Genomic DNA, 11,369 nt, shown 5'->3' with positions numbered 1-11,369 from the left:
ACCTCCATTGGGAAGCTTACTTTTCATTGTATTCTCTTTTTGCATTGTTTGGACGTCTTACCATGTATGTGTATTAATTTTTTCCAAAAATGAAAAAAAAAATTAAAAACAAGTAAAAGAAAGTGTGCCCAGAGCTGAATACACAGTGATGACCAGGGCAGGCAGAGGGGTTTTTCTGCAGTCTCGGGGAAGGCAAAGTGTGTTGAACTTGCTGAACCACAGCTGTTTTCAAAAGCCAGACTGTTTACATAAGTTAAGGGAAGAGCTCTTTCTACACCAATTAGCTTATAGTAATTCGGCATATCATTTTACAGAGATAAAGGAGTTGGAAAATAAATACTAGTCATTTGTCAAGCCTTAGAGTGTATTAAATTGTAGTTTCTACAAGGGTGGGGATCTTATCTGTTTAACTTGATCAGTAGAGCATTCACTCCAGCAGATAAGTGCTTGTTACAGCAAGCATTTTCTGATAACAAATGATAGCACAACTATTTTAAAACATCTTTAAAAAAAAAGATCAGAAGATATTGGACCCTGAGGGAACCATGTTCCCTGTGAGGGTTGGGCCACTTTTTCTGTAATAGCCTCACCAAAATAATGATCTTCAAATGGCAAGATAAATCCCAATGAGAATGAAAGGTCACAGAGACACTGCATGTGCTTTGGAACGCCACAAGCAAATGTGATGCACAGGGCCCTCCTTGGGGTGAAAAGGCACAGACTGACTCCAAAGAGAACCTGGTGCTCAGTGGGGCACCCCAACTGCAGGGGAGGTAGGAAAGCAGTTGTCTGGATGGCTGCAAACTGTTGATAAGCTGGCAGCCAGCCAAAGTAGCCGGGTCACTAAGGCAACACAGCAGCTGACATCATGGACTTTAGAACCAGATGGGCTTGACTTATAAGGTCACCCAGCAACTTATTTAACCTCTCTGAGCCTCGGTTTTCTTCTCTGTACAGTGGAGGCTAACTGTGAGATCACTGTGAGGACAAAGTGAGAATCACTGCAAAGTGTTTTTAGAAAGATGCTGGGCCCACAAGCAGGACTTAAAGTGCTGTTAATCATCACTCTTACTAAACAGTGGAGAGATGTCCCAGACCGATCATAACTGACCATCAGCATCAAGTCTGAATAGCCGGCAAGGTACACTCCACCCTGACACTGTTTCATAGTCAATGTGTTTCATAGTCAATAATCCCTGACATTGATAGTGTTTCATAAACTAGAAAATGCTTCCATACTTATCACCTCACAAAAGCCTGTGAATCGAGTTGGATGGGAAATACTAGGTCTATCTTGAAGGGGAGGGGCTGGTGAAGTTAAGAGGGTTTGTTAAGAGCTGGTTGAGGGCAGAACCCAGGCTGTGACCCAGGTTTCTTGGTGAGTGGCTCGACATTCTTTCCACTCCATACCATTCCCAGGAAGGAGATAGATCTGAGGTCAGGACAGGTCAAACCTGTGATTTCACCACCTCCTCTCCCCCAGCTCCAGCTATACTGTCTCTGAAAGTGGTTCGGCCATCCATTTCAAACGCTTCTATCAGCCTCCTCTATAATCTGTTCCTGTGAATGGCCCCGGGTGCAGGGTAGGCATCCTGCAACTGGAATTAGGAAGGGATGACAGCTGAGTTGGGGCCAGCTCTGGCTCTGCATGCAGCCGGAATCAGGCCCGGTTTGCCCTCGCTGCCTGCTTGGGAAGCAGGGACATGGTGGCCTTGCCAGGTATGGCAATCATTAAGAAGCACTGTTTCTCTGAAACTGAAACAAGCGCTAACCTTTCCCAATGCCATTAGCATTTCCACTAAAAATCTGGCATTTGATAGAGGAAGAAATTTTTTTTTCAATTGTGAAAAGGTCAGGCATATTTACCTGACTTAATAATTTATCATTGATATTCAATGTCTTCCTTGAAGGATCGCCTCTAAGAATGCAGTCAGCACCCACTTCCCTTTGCTGCACTAGATCCTGCTGGGCCCAGCCCCACATCCCACCCATGCAGGGCTGCAGCAGCTACTCGGAGCAGAGGTCAGAGGACACCTCCGCACAGCCGGCTCCTTGTGCTAGGTCAGGTCCTAACTCTGCCATCAGAGAAAAGACAGCCCAGCCTCCCATGTCTAATCCCAATTCTGCCACGCCCGAGTTCCCTGTGGCAGGGGTGATATCAAGGCCTCTTGAACAGTGCAAGAAAAGTACAGAATTCCTCCCTTCTATCCCTCTCCCTCCTCCCACCAGTAAAGGGTTCTCTTAGTTTGAAAAACCGTTTGTAGGAAAGATGGAGGTGCCCAGGAAAATTTCAATAAGCCCTAAAAACCAAGGCTGCTAGCTCAGGGGAGAACTTGGAGGTGACTCTTGACCAGCATAAGACCCTCCCCTCACCCCTTCAGAAGTACTGAGCTCCTGGTTTCCACACCACAGCTCCAAAATCTAGAGAGGACTGTCCTTGGGCAGCAGGAAACACTGTTCTCCCTCAGAGATGGGACAATGAGGGAAGTCTTAGGTGGAGTAGGGTAGGGCCAGGCTCACTGGAAGAGGAATACAAGAGCCTACCTGCATGGTAAGAAGATTTTTTTATTTGAAATATAGTCTGAGCAACACGGGTGCAGCCGAGATGAGGAGGGGCTGGCCTGCCTGGGGCAGCAGCCTCTCTAATGGCACAGGAGCAAGAGTACAAATATCCCAGTGTCTCTGTGCCCCAAACCCCGCTCGTCAGGAAAGGCAGAACAGCAGCAGAACAAGGACGCACAGCTCCTTCTGAAGGGGGTCTGCCTCTCGGTGCCTGCCTGACTTGGCTGCGTTTCCTGCTCTCCCGGGTTCCAGACAGAGGTGTGCTGCAGAAGTTTCTCCCCCCACACAGACAGGATGGGCCAGTGTGACAATTAATTCTCCAGGACTCTTTTTTGGGGAACGAATCAGAGAAGACAGAAAGGAACGGCATGGTGACCAAGGGCCCTCTGCAAGCCAGGCTGGGCGAGCTCTCTGAGAGGGACTGCACCAGCACCCTCATCCCCCTTCTCAGGCTCCAGTGGCAAGAAAGAGAGCTGCTGTCAGGAGCCCCTGGCTGAAGGCAGCGAGCGGGGAGCCTCCCAGAAGAGCACAGCTGCTGAGGGGTTTCTAGCTGAGGTGACAGCATCGGGGTTGGGCCACTTAAGCAGCCTGGGGCTGGAAGGACGCAGACAAAAGTTGGGGTACCAGGAAGCAGCACAAAGCCATAAATAACAGAAGCAAATTCAGAGCTGTGAGGGTCCTGGACGACCCTGCCATCTCCTGGGGCTGGGGGACACCCAGCCCCCAGCAGCTCAGGGCAGACACTGCTCCAGGGCCCAGCCAGCCACACTCACACCGGGGTGGAGCCTTCTCTTTCCCACTGTCCGCGTGGCAGGCGGAGGACACCACGGCACCACCCGACTGCGCACTGCAAAGCTTCCAGTCACACCTGTGGGGACGGTGTGTGGCTGTCCCGGTCCTGAGAGGCCTGTGGTTGACTCTGAGCATCTTGGGCACCATCCTCGTCAGGGGCCAGGCCCAGTGACCTCCTGGCCTCTGAGTCACCCAACAGAGGCTCCTCGGCACACTCTTCCAGTCCGTTCTCCCTGGTCTCCACGGACACCTCCTCCCCAGAGCCCTCCTCTGGCTCTGCCGCCTCTGCCTCTTCCTCCTCCTGGTCTCTCACCTTGTGGACGATGAAGAGGTGGCGGCTGAGGGAGCTGGCAGAGGTGTAGCACAAGCCACAGAGGAGACACTGGGCTGTGGAGCTGTCCTTCTGGTGCTGAGGTATGTGGCTCTGAAACTCGAGCCCTGAGTCTGTGGCAAAGCTACATTTCGCACACTGGAAAAGGGACTTGTGCCTTTTGGTGGAAGAGACAGTCGCGCCATTGCTGGTGTCTGGAGCATCCCCTGCTCTGCTGACTGGTCTTTTCAGATGGTTCACCTGAAAGGGGAAACGATGTGAGCCCGAGACACGAGCCCCCCAAACAGGATAAACGCAGCCCAAGGACTCACAGAATCACCACCCAGGCCAGGCTCACCGCAGCCCTAAATTCTGGTTTAGGTTTGGTTTGTTTCTTATGTTTGTTTGTTTAATGTAACACATACATGTGGCACAACATTCCAAAGATGTGGGAAGGGTACAGAAAAGATTAAGTCCCTCCTACCCGGCTCCCCAGCCCTGCTCTCCAGAGAACACCGTATTACCTGGGTTCTGTGTGGCTCCTCCAAAAGATATTCTATCCGTACACAGAAGTAAAACTACTGCCTCTTATGAAATGATAGCATTACACGCACACTTCTCTTCACCCTGCTTTTTTCACTTAAAAACATATATTGACACATTTCCTTATGCCCAAGGCCAAAGATATCTGACAGATAAATCTTAGAAGCAGAATTGCTAGATCAGAGGATGTATGCATTTGGCAGAGAAGGGAGGGTATGCATTTTAATCATAGACAGATGTTGCCAAAATGTCAACTGACACCCTTCCTGCTGTGTGTGAAAGGGCCTTTGCAGACCAGGGCCCTTCTCTGAATAGCCATTAAAGAAACTCCTCAAAACCCAGGCAGTTTCCCAGACATGCCTGCCCCTCTGAGGAGCAGCCCCTCGCCGTGGAGTGGGAAGGCCCTACTGTGAGGAGGCTGCTCCAGAAGTTGACCAGAAATGGACGAGGTCATGAAATAGGGATGAGGCCAGAGGACAAAGGTCCAGGAGAGCAGGAGTCTAGGTCTGGCTCCTCTGTAACTGGGGGTGGGGGTGGGGAGATGACTCAGCCAAGCATGGCCACCCTCACCTAACAGTGAGCCCTGCCTACCCCTGCCTCCTAGGACTGCAGAGGGGCAGAAGTAGGAGGGTATGTGTGAAAGTACTCCGATGGCCACAGAATGCAGCATACACCCAAGGAAGGGGGTCGCAGTGACAGGGAAACATAAAGAAAAAACGGTCAACGGGCTGCCTCGTGAGTCTTTGTTCCTGTCCCTTCTTTGTGTGCAGTCCCCAGGCAGGTCACACAAGACTAGAGAGTGACTGGCATTGAGGGACGCTGTCACTGCTGGCTGCTCCATGGCCACAAGGACAAATGGGCTCCCTGTAGCCTTCCTAGTGCCCCTCCAGCTCCAGCCGCACTGGGCAAGCTGCTCCAGTCGGCAGGGGCCCCACACTCACCTGAGGGGAATGTCCGCCCGAAGGTCTGACTTTGGACGTCTGGCTCAAATCAGGGTTTCTGATACCATGCATAAGGCTGATGTGGCTCTCCAGGAGGGAGGGCCGAGGAAAGCTGGGGCTGTCCTCTGTGCAATACCTGCAAAAGTACAGCCGAAAGAGGTCATGTAAGATGACAGGCTCCGGGGCCCAGGGGGGCCAGGCAGGTCTGGCAGGCAGGCAGAGGCAAAACTGCTTCTGGCTCCAGCGGGGAGAGAGTTTGGAGCAGGCAGAGTGGCCCTCAGGCTGGCTGGGTGGTGCTGGGTACTCCCCAGAGAAATCTAGCCAGCAAGCCAGCCAAGGTGGCAGACAACAACAGCATATCAGAGTATCTGTACTGGCCCTGAGCTATGACTGCACTCTCCAGTCTCTGGTATCAGGGTCCAGAGACCCAACTGCTGGGCTAGTGGTCAGCCTCAAAGAGTGGCCTGTCCTGTCCTAAAGCTCGGACAGATGGTGCTGCAGCCTCACAGCCGAACGGGGCACATGCTCACATTGCCACCACTCCTCTCAAACCTCAGGGCCCTCCACTGCTGACTGGCAGGCCAGCCTGGGGTTAGGGAGTTGGGAAGGGGGAGGGCTCCAGAGCCACCAGGCTCTAGCAGCTTATTTCCGGAATGCCCTCATTTCTGACCTAGCCACAGCATATTCCCGTTAGAAACCTGCTTATCTCTTGCCTTTGGGCCCTAATCTCACAGCAGAGAAAAGCCCCAGTGGTACTATGGACAGTCTTGATAAATTCAGGCCTCCTGGCTCCCGCCCCCAGGGACTCACCCACAAGTGTAGACTTTCTTTACTGTGTCGTGGTTGTTGCGGATGTGTTTGCGCAGGCTGTTGGGGGTATGGAAGGACTGTTCACACTGCCGACATGGGTACCGCTTCAACGTCTATGGGAGATGACAGGATGCAAAGCATCAGAACCGTAAGACAGTTCTGGGTGCGTCCTTCTTCTCAGATGATGAAGGCAGAAACGAGGATGCCCCAAGACCTCAAGATCTGTAGTACCCACCATGCCCAAAGCACCAGGAAGTCATCCATACAAGGGGGCTATGACCCCACAGGACAGAAGTCCAGAGAATCTGGGGCTGCACTGTGCCCGTGTGGCTACACTTACCCGACCATGGCTCTTTTTCATGTGGGACACATAGCTCTCCCGATCAGGAACCCACTCCTGGCACTCCTGGCAGGTCCAGCCAGTGTTCCTCAGCCGGGGCCTGGCCTCACCCCTGCGATGGGCTTCTGGCCTGCCCCAGCGGCTAGAGGGCAGGGAGCTGCCCCGAGCAGCCACGTTAGTGGCTGGGGGTTCAGTGGGAACTCGAGAGCCAGGGCGGCTTGAAGATGCGTCTGCTGAAGACTGGAGGCTTGACAGCTCGTCCACGTTTCGGGGAACACCGTGGGTGCTCTGGGGATGGGGAGAGCGATTACTGACTGGGCAAGGGGAAAGATGCACAGAGTCAGACCCCCGGCCTGAGGCATGTGCCCTTCTCCCCAGCCTCCTTCCCCAAGGCGTCCCACCTTGACATGTTGCATCAACTCTGGCTTCTGCAGGAACAAGAGCGGGCACTCAGGGCACTTGAAGACGCCCACCTGCGCCTTACTGGCATTCTGGTAAAAATGCTGCTGAATGTGCCTCTTCTTGTTGAAGACCATTTCACAGGAGCACTTATAAATGAGCCTGACGAGACAAGCCCCAGCGTGTGAGGTACCCAAGGCTGCGCTGGCAGAACCACAAGGCCCCTCCACCCCATCTCTGATCTCTCTGAACCAGAGTCAGGTTTGGGGAAGCAATACTCTGAGCCAACGTTGATACTCAGCAGACTCAGGATGTCTTTAGAGGACTCCAGGCATCTCTGCCACTAGCCCAGGCTTCCCAGTCCATCCCAACACCTCCCCACAGAGCACCCAATCTATCAGCTCTGCTCCACAGGCCTGCTGGCCCTGGAGCTGCACTCACTGGGAGGGTCTGTGGGGCTGGGTGGGATGCTGGGTGGCGCTGTGGTCCGCGGTGCTACTGGCAGTCTTGAAGGCCATGGGGCAGAATGCACATTTGTGGAAAACCTGGCAGTGTCGCTCCTGGATGTGGCTTTTCAGCAAGGCCAAGGTCAAGTGGACTACCCCACAGTGGATGCACCTGGATAACAGATGTTGGGGGGTGCGGGGGGAGTAGGCATGTCAGACCGAGAAGTAGTGTTGGAAAAGGAGGAATGGAAGACAGGAACAGGGCCATCTCAGGGACCCTCCCTCTCCTCCTCCCTCATGCACTCAGTCGTCTATCCTCCACATGTACACCTCGAGAGCCTGCTTGCTGCCACCTGGCACAATGCAGTCATCCAGGGTGCCCCAAGCCCAACACCCAACCTGGTAGAAAAAGGGGAGGACAGCCTCCCCTCCCCTCACTGGCCAGAAAATATTCTTCTGCAAACCAAAAACTTGAACACAGCCAAGAGAATCCGGTGGGAGTGGAGAGGGTAGAGAATGGTTCAAAAATGACATCAACAGTATCCATTTAAGTGTGATAACAACTGAAGGAGTCCAAGAGGAATTTCAGAAGGAGACTGCAGAAAGCCTGTGTCTTCCGCAAGCTGGAGCCGAACAGGCAGGGATGTTCACTGAATAAAATGTACAACTACGGAATGCTACACTCCCCATAACAACCACATTAAAATAAACAGCCCTCAAAGCCCAAGAAGAAATGCTCTAGAGCAGCACTCTCTGATGGAACTTGCTGTGATGATGGACATGTTCTATATTGCACTGTCCATGTGACTATTTAAATTTAAATTAATAAAATAAAATGGCCAGTTGCACTGGCTACACTTCAAGTGCTCAGTAGTCACATGTGCCTGATACTATTTTGGGTTTTCTTTTTTTTTTATAAATGTATTTTTTGTTTGTTTATTTATTTTTGGCTGCGTTGGGTTTTCGTTGCTGTGCACGGGCTTTCTCTAGTTGCGGTGAGTGGGGGCTACTCTTCGTCACGGTGTGTGGGCATCTCATTGCAGTGGCTTCTCCTGTTGTAGAGCACGGGCTCTAGGCGCGCGGGCTCAGTAGTTGTGGCGCATGGGCTCAGTAGTTGTGGCACACGGGCTTAGCTGCTCTGTGGCATGTGGGATCTTCCCAGACCAAGGATCAAACCCGTGTCCCCTGAATTGGGGGGCGGATTCTTAACCACTGCACCACCAGGCAAGTCCCCCTGATACCATTTTGGACCGTGCAGCTCATAAGTGTTCTAGTGTCTCCTTGGTGGGACTATGGATAACATTTTTCTTTTTCCCTACCAATTCAAATTCTCTGAGTTTTGTTTAGGGCATATATTATTTTTGTAAAGTATCAACTGTCTTAAACCGTTTTTCTGAAATTGAGGTCTGTTGTACTCTTCTTTCAACTTCAGAATATCTCTCTATAAATACTGTGTTTCCTTCCTTCAGTATCAGAAAATGATGTGACCTTCCTCCAGGCTAACCTGCATCTCTTCAGGTTCCTAGACCCTCTCATGTGTTCAGTCTTTCTTCATGCCTATAAACACACACAGGTCTCCCCTTACATGAGAAAACACCTTCCCTGCTCCCAGCTATTCCTCTTGAGATAACTATTATTTTCCGTTTGTTGCAATACTGCTTGCTCCTATAAACTTGACATCCCAGTAGGCTAAATAGAGGCTAGTAGAGAGGCTGTTGCTTTACTGAAAGGACATCCCTTCACTTAAGAATTCTTTGATTCCCAATATTAGCCTGCATTTCAATACATTAGCCCATTTTTGCAATGCACATAACTCATCACAGAATCCTGACTGGTCCTTTTTGTTTTTCTTCCTTTTGTGTGTGTTGGGGAGTGGCAGTGGGGGACAGAATCACCTTTTGCAAACTTAATTAGCAATGAGGAGAAGTGCACAGAACTCAAAGCCTGTTCGCAACTGAGGTCTGTGAGCATTCGTTACTAAATGTGTACATGTGTTAGAGCAACTATACAAACTACTTACACTTAAATTATATTTTCTTTTCTCTCCTGCTAAACAAAATAGTGACGAACTCCTAGCACACAGAAGTACATCCATACCACAAGTAATTATGAGGAGAAAAAAAATCCACATATTTCCAAATTCATCCAAAGTGGCAAATACACCTGACGTGTAAGGAATCTCTTAAGTGGTTTTATTTGTGCAGTTTGACCAAACTCCTACAGGAGCAATGTAAATGCGACTGAAAATCCATTCTATTTACCCAGCAGACATTCCTGGAAGAAACCTCATGGAAAGTAAGAATATAAAGGGGTAAAAGAACATGTGCCAAGTAGCCTCAGTGAAGGACTGAATCAAGCAGGGTTTACAAACTGATGAAAAAATCTGCAGAAGAGAAATCCAACCCTATGACACAGCTCTTTACCAACTGTTTAAGAGAAAAAGAGAAAACAGACAATTATAGAACCATATGCTGTCAAACATATACAGTTTCAGAAAAGATAAAGAGCAGTAAAATATTTAGCTTTGCCAATAACCACAAATAATAAGAAAATAACACATTATTAAACAGTCTAAACTTGCTCCCTTACGACACTGGTCACAAATTTTCAAGAAAGAGCAGAATAATTTATAGAATTCTAAAAATATAATATTGTAAAACTCTGTAGTAGAGCTCAGTGAAATGGAACATAGGTACCTTCTGAGAATTTCCTAAAAAATATTAATACCCAGGGCTTCCCTGGTGGCGCAGTGGTTGGGAGTCCGCCTGCCGATGCAGGGGATGCGGGTTCATGTCCCAGTCCGGGAGGATCCCACATGCCGCAGAGCGGCCGGGCCCGTGAGCCATGGCCACTGAGCCTGCGCGTCTGGAGCCTGTGCTCTGCGGCGGGAGAGGCCACAACAGTGAGAGGCCCGCGTACCAAAAAAAAAAAAAAAAAATTAATACCCAGAGAATGGGAGAAAATATTAGCAAATCATACATCTGACAAGGGACTTGTAACCAGAATATATAAAGAACTCTTACAACTCAACAACAGAAAGACAAATAACACAATTTTTAAATGGGCAAAGGATCTGAATAGATATTTCTCCAAAGAAAATATACAAATGGCCAATACATTTATGAAGATATGCTCAACATAATTATCCATCAGAGAAATACAAATCAAAGTCATGAGATACAACTTTATACCCACAACAACGGCTATATGCAAATGTCAGACAATAACAAATATGTGAAGAAATCAAAACTCTCATACACTGCTGATAGGAATATAAATGTGGTATAGCCACTTTGGAAAACAATCTGGTAGTTCCTTATTTTACTGCTAGGTATATATCCAAAAGAACTGAAAACATGTGTTACATAATAACTTGTACATGAATGTTCATTAGCAGCATTATTCATAATAGCCAACAGGTAGAAACAAAAAAGGAATGAAATACTAATATATGTTACAACATGGATGAATCTTGAAAACATTAGGCTAAGACCACATATTATATGATTCCATTTATATGAAACGTCAGAAGGAGACACATCTATGAGACAGAAAGTAGTTGCTTAGGGTTGGGGGGATGGGAGGATTGCAAATACAGGGTTTCTTTTTGGGTGATGAAAATATTCTAAAATTGACTGTGGTGACTGATTGTACAACTCTGTGAATATAGTAAAAACCACCAAATAGGACACTTTAAATGGGTGAATAGGATGGTACGTGAATTACCTCTGAATAAAACTGTTACCAGAAAAACACATTAATAGTTGAAGATCTTAAGTATAATGAATACTGTATTAGTGTGTATATCTTCTGAGTTCAACCATAGATCATTGAAAATTTTAATGTCAATATCTTCAGTAATACCTCTAGCTGAATCATAATACTTTTTTGTCTGACATTTCTTACAAAGGCTTGATAAACTAAATTCCTTTTGAGACATTAGGTTTCTTTCTACTCTTACAGAAGAAAGTAAAATATTTAATTAAAAGACAAAAAATGCTATTAATCCATCTGTGTTATTGAAAATTTCTTGGATTCAAGATTCAAATACAAAAATTAAAGTGTTGATTGCATTGCTATTGGATTCGATTTGATCTTGAAACAAGCAGCATACACTTAAGTCAAAGTTAGAAAGGTATTTTCAAACTTTATGAATGCTGCAAAAAACACAGGTTCAGGTGTTTGGTTTTAAAATGTAGCCTGGGATGCTGCCCAGCAATGCTCTT

At 48.3% G+C, this 11,369-nt stretch overlaps 1 protein-coding gene across 10 annotated transcripts in view; it reads right to left on the bottom strand.

Annotated features, from left to right (window-relative positions):
* Positions 1-2,545: 2,545 nt before the first annotated feature.
* The window catches only part of ZNF592 (zinc finger protein 592), a 57,152-nt gene continuing 48,328 nt past the window's right edge, over positions 2,546-11,369 (bottom strand). For 9 of the 10 annotated variants that reach the window (XM_019945730.3, XM_019945733.3, XM_019945728.3 and 6 more), the window contains 6 exons: positions 7,139-7,315; positions 6,700-6,859; positions 6,299-6,586; positions 5,959-6,071; positions 5,149-5,284; positions 2,546-3,925 (listed from right to left, as the gene is read on the bottom strand). In XM_019945730.3, coding sequence (XP_019801289.1) covers positions 3,425-3,925; positions 5,149-5,284; positions 5,959-6,071; positions 6,299-6,586; positions 6,700-6,859; positions 7,139-7,315 — 1,375 coding nt within the window. In that variant the 3' untranslated portion in view covers positions 2,546-3,424. Of the gene's footprint in view, positions 3,926-5,148; positions 5,285-5,958; positions 6,072-6,298; positions 6,613-6,699; positions 6,860-7,138; positions 7,316-11,369 lie in introns of those variants that run through there. The other variant, XR_002178478.3, reaches the window with a different exon arrangement.

The sequence above is a fragment of the Tursiops truncatus genome, chromosome 2 (assembly GCF_011762595.2).
Source record: "Tursiops truncatus isolate mTurTru1 chromosome 2, mTurTru1.mat.Y, whole genome shotgun sequence".
In the NCBI taxonomy this organism is placed as follows: domain Eukaryota; kingdom Metazoa; phylum Chordata; class Mammalia; order Artiodactyla; family Delphinidae; genus Tursiops; species Tursiops truncatus.
Note: the sequence above shows the minus strand (reverse complement) of the source record. Positions and strands in the feature narration are given on the sequence as shown.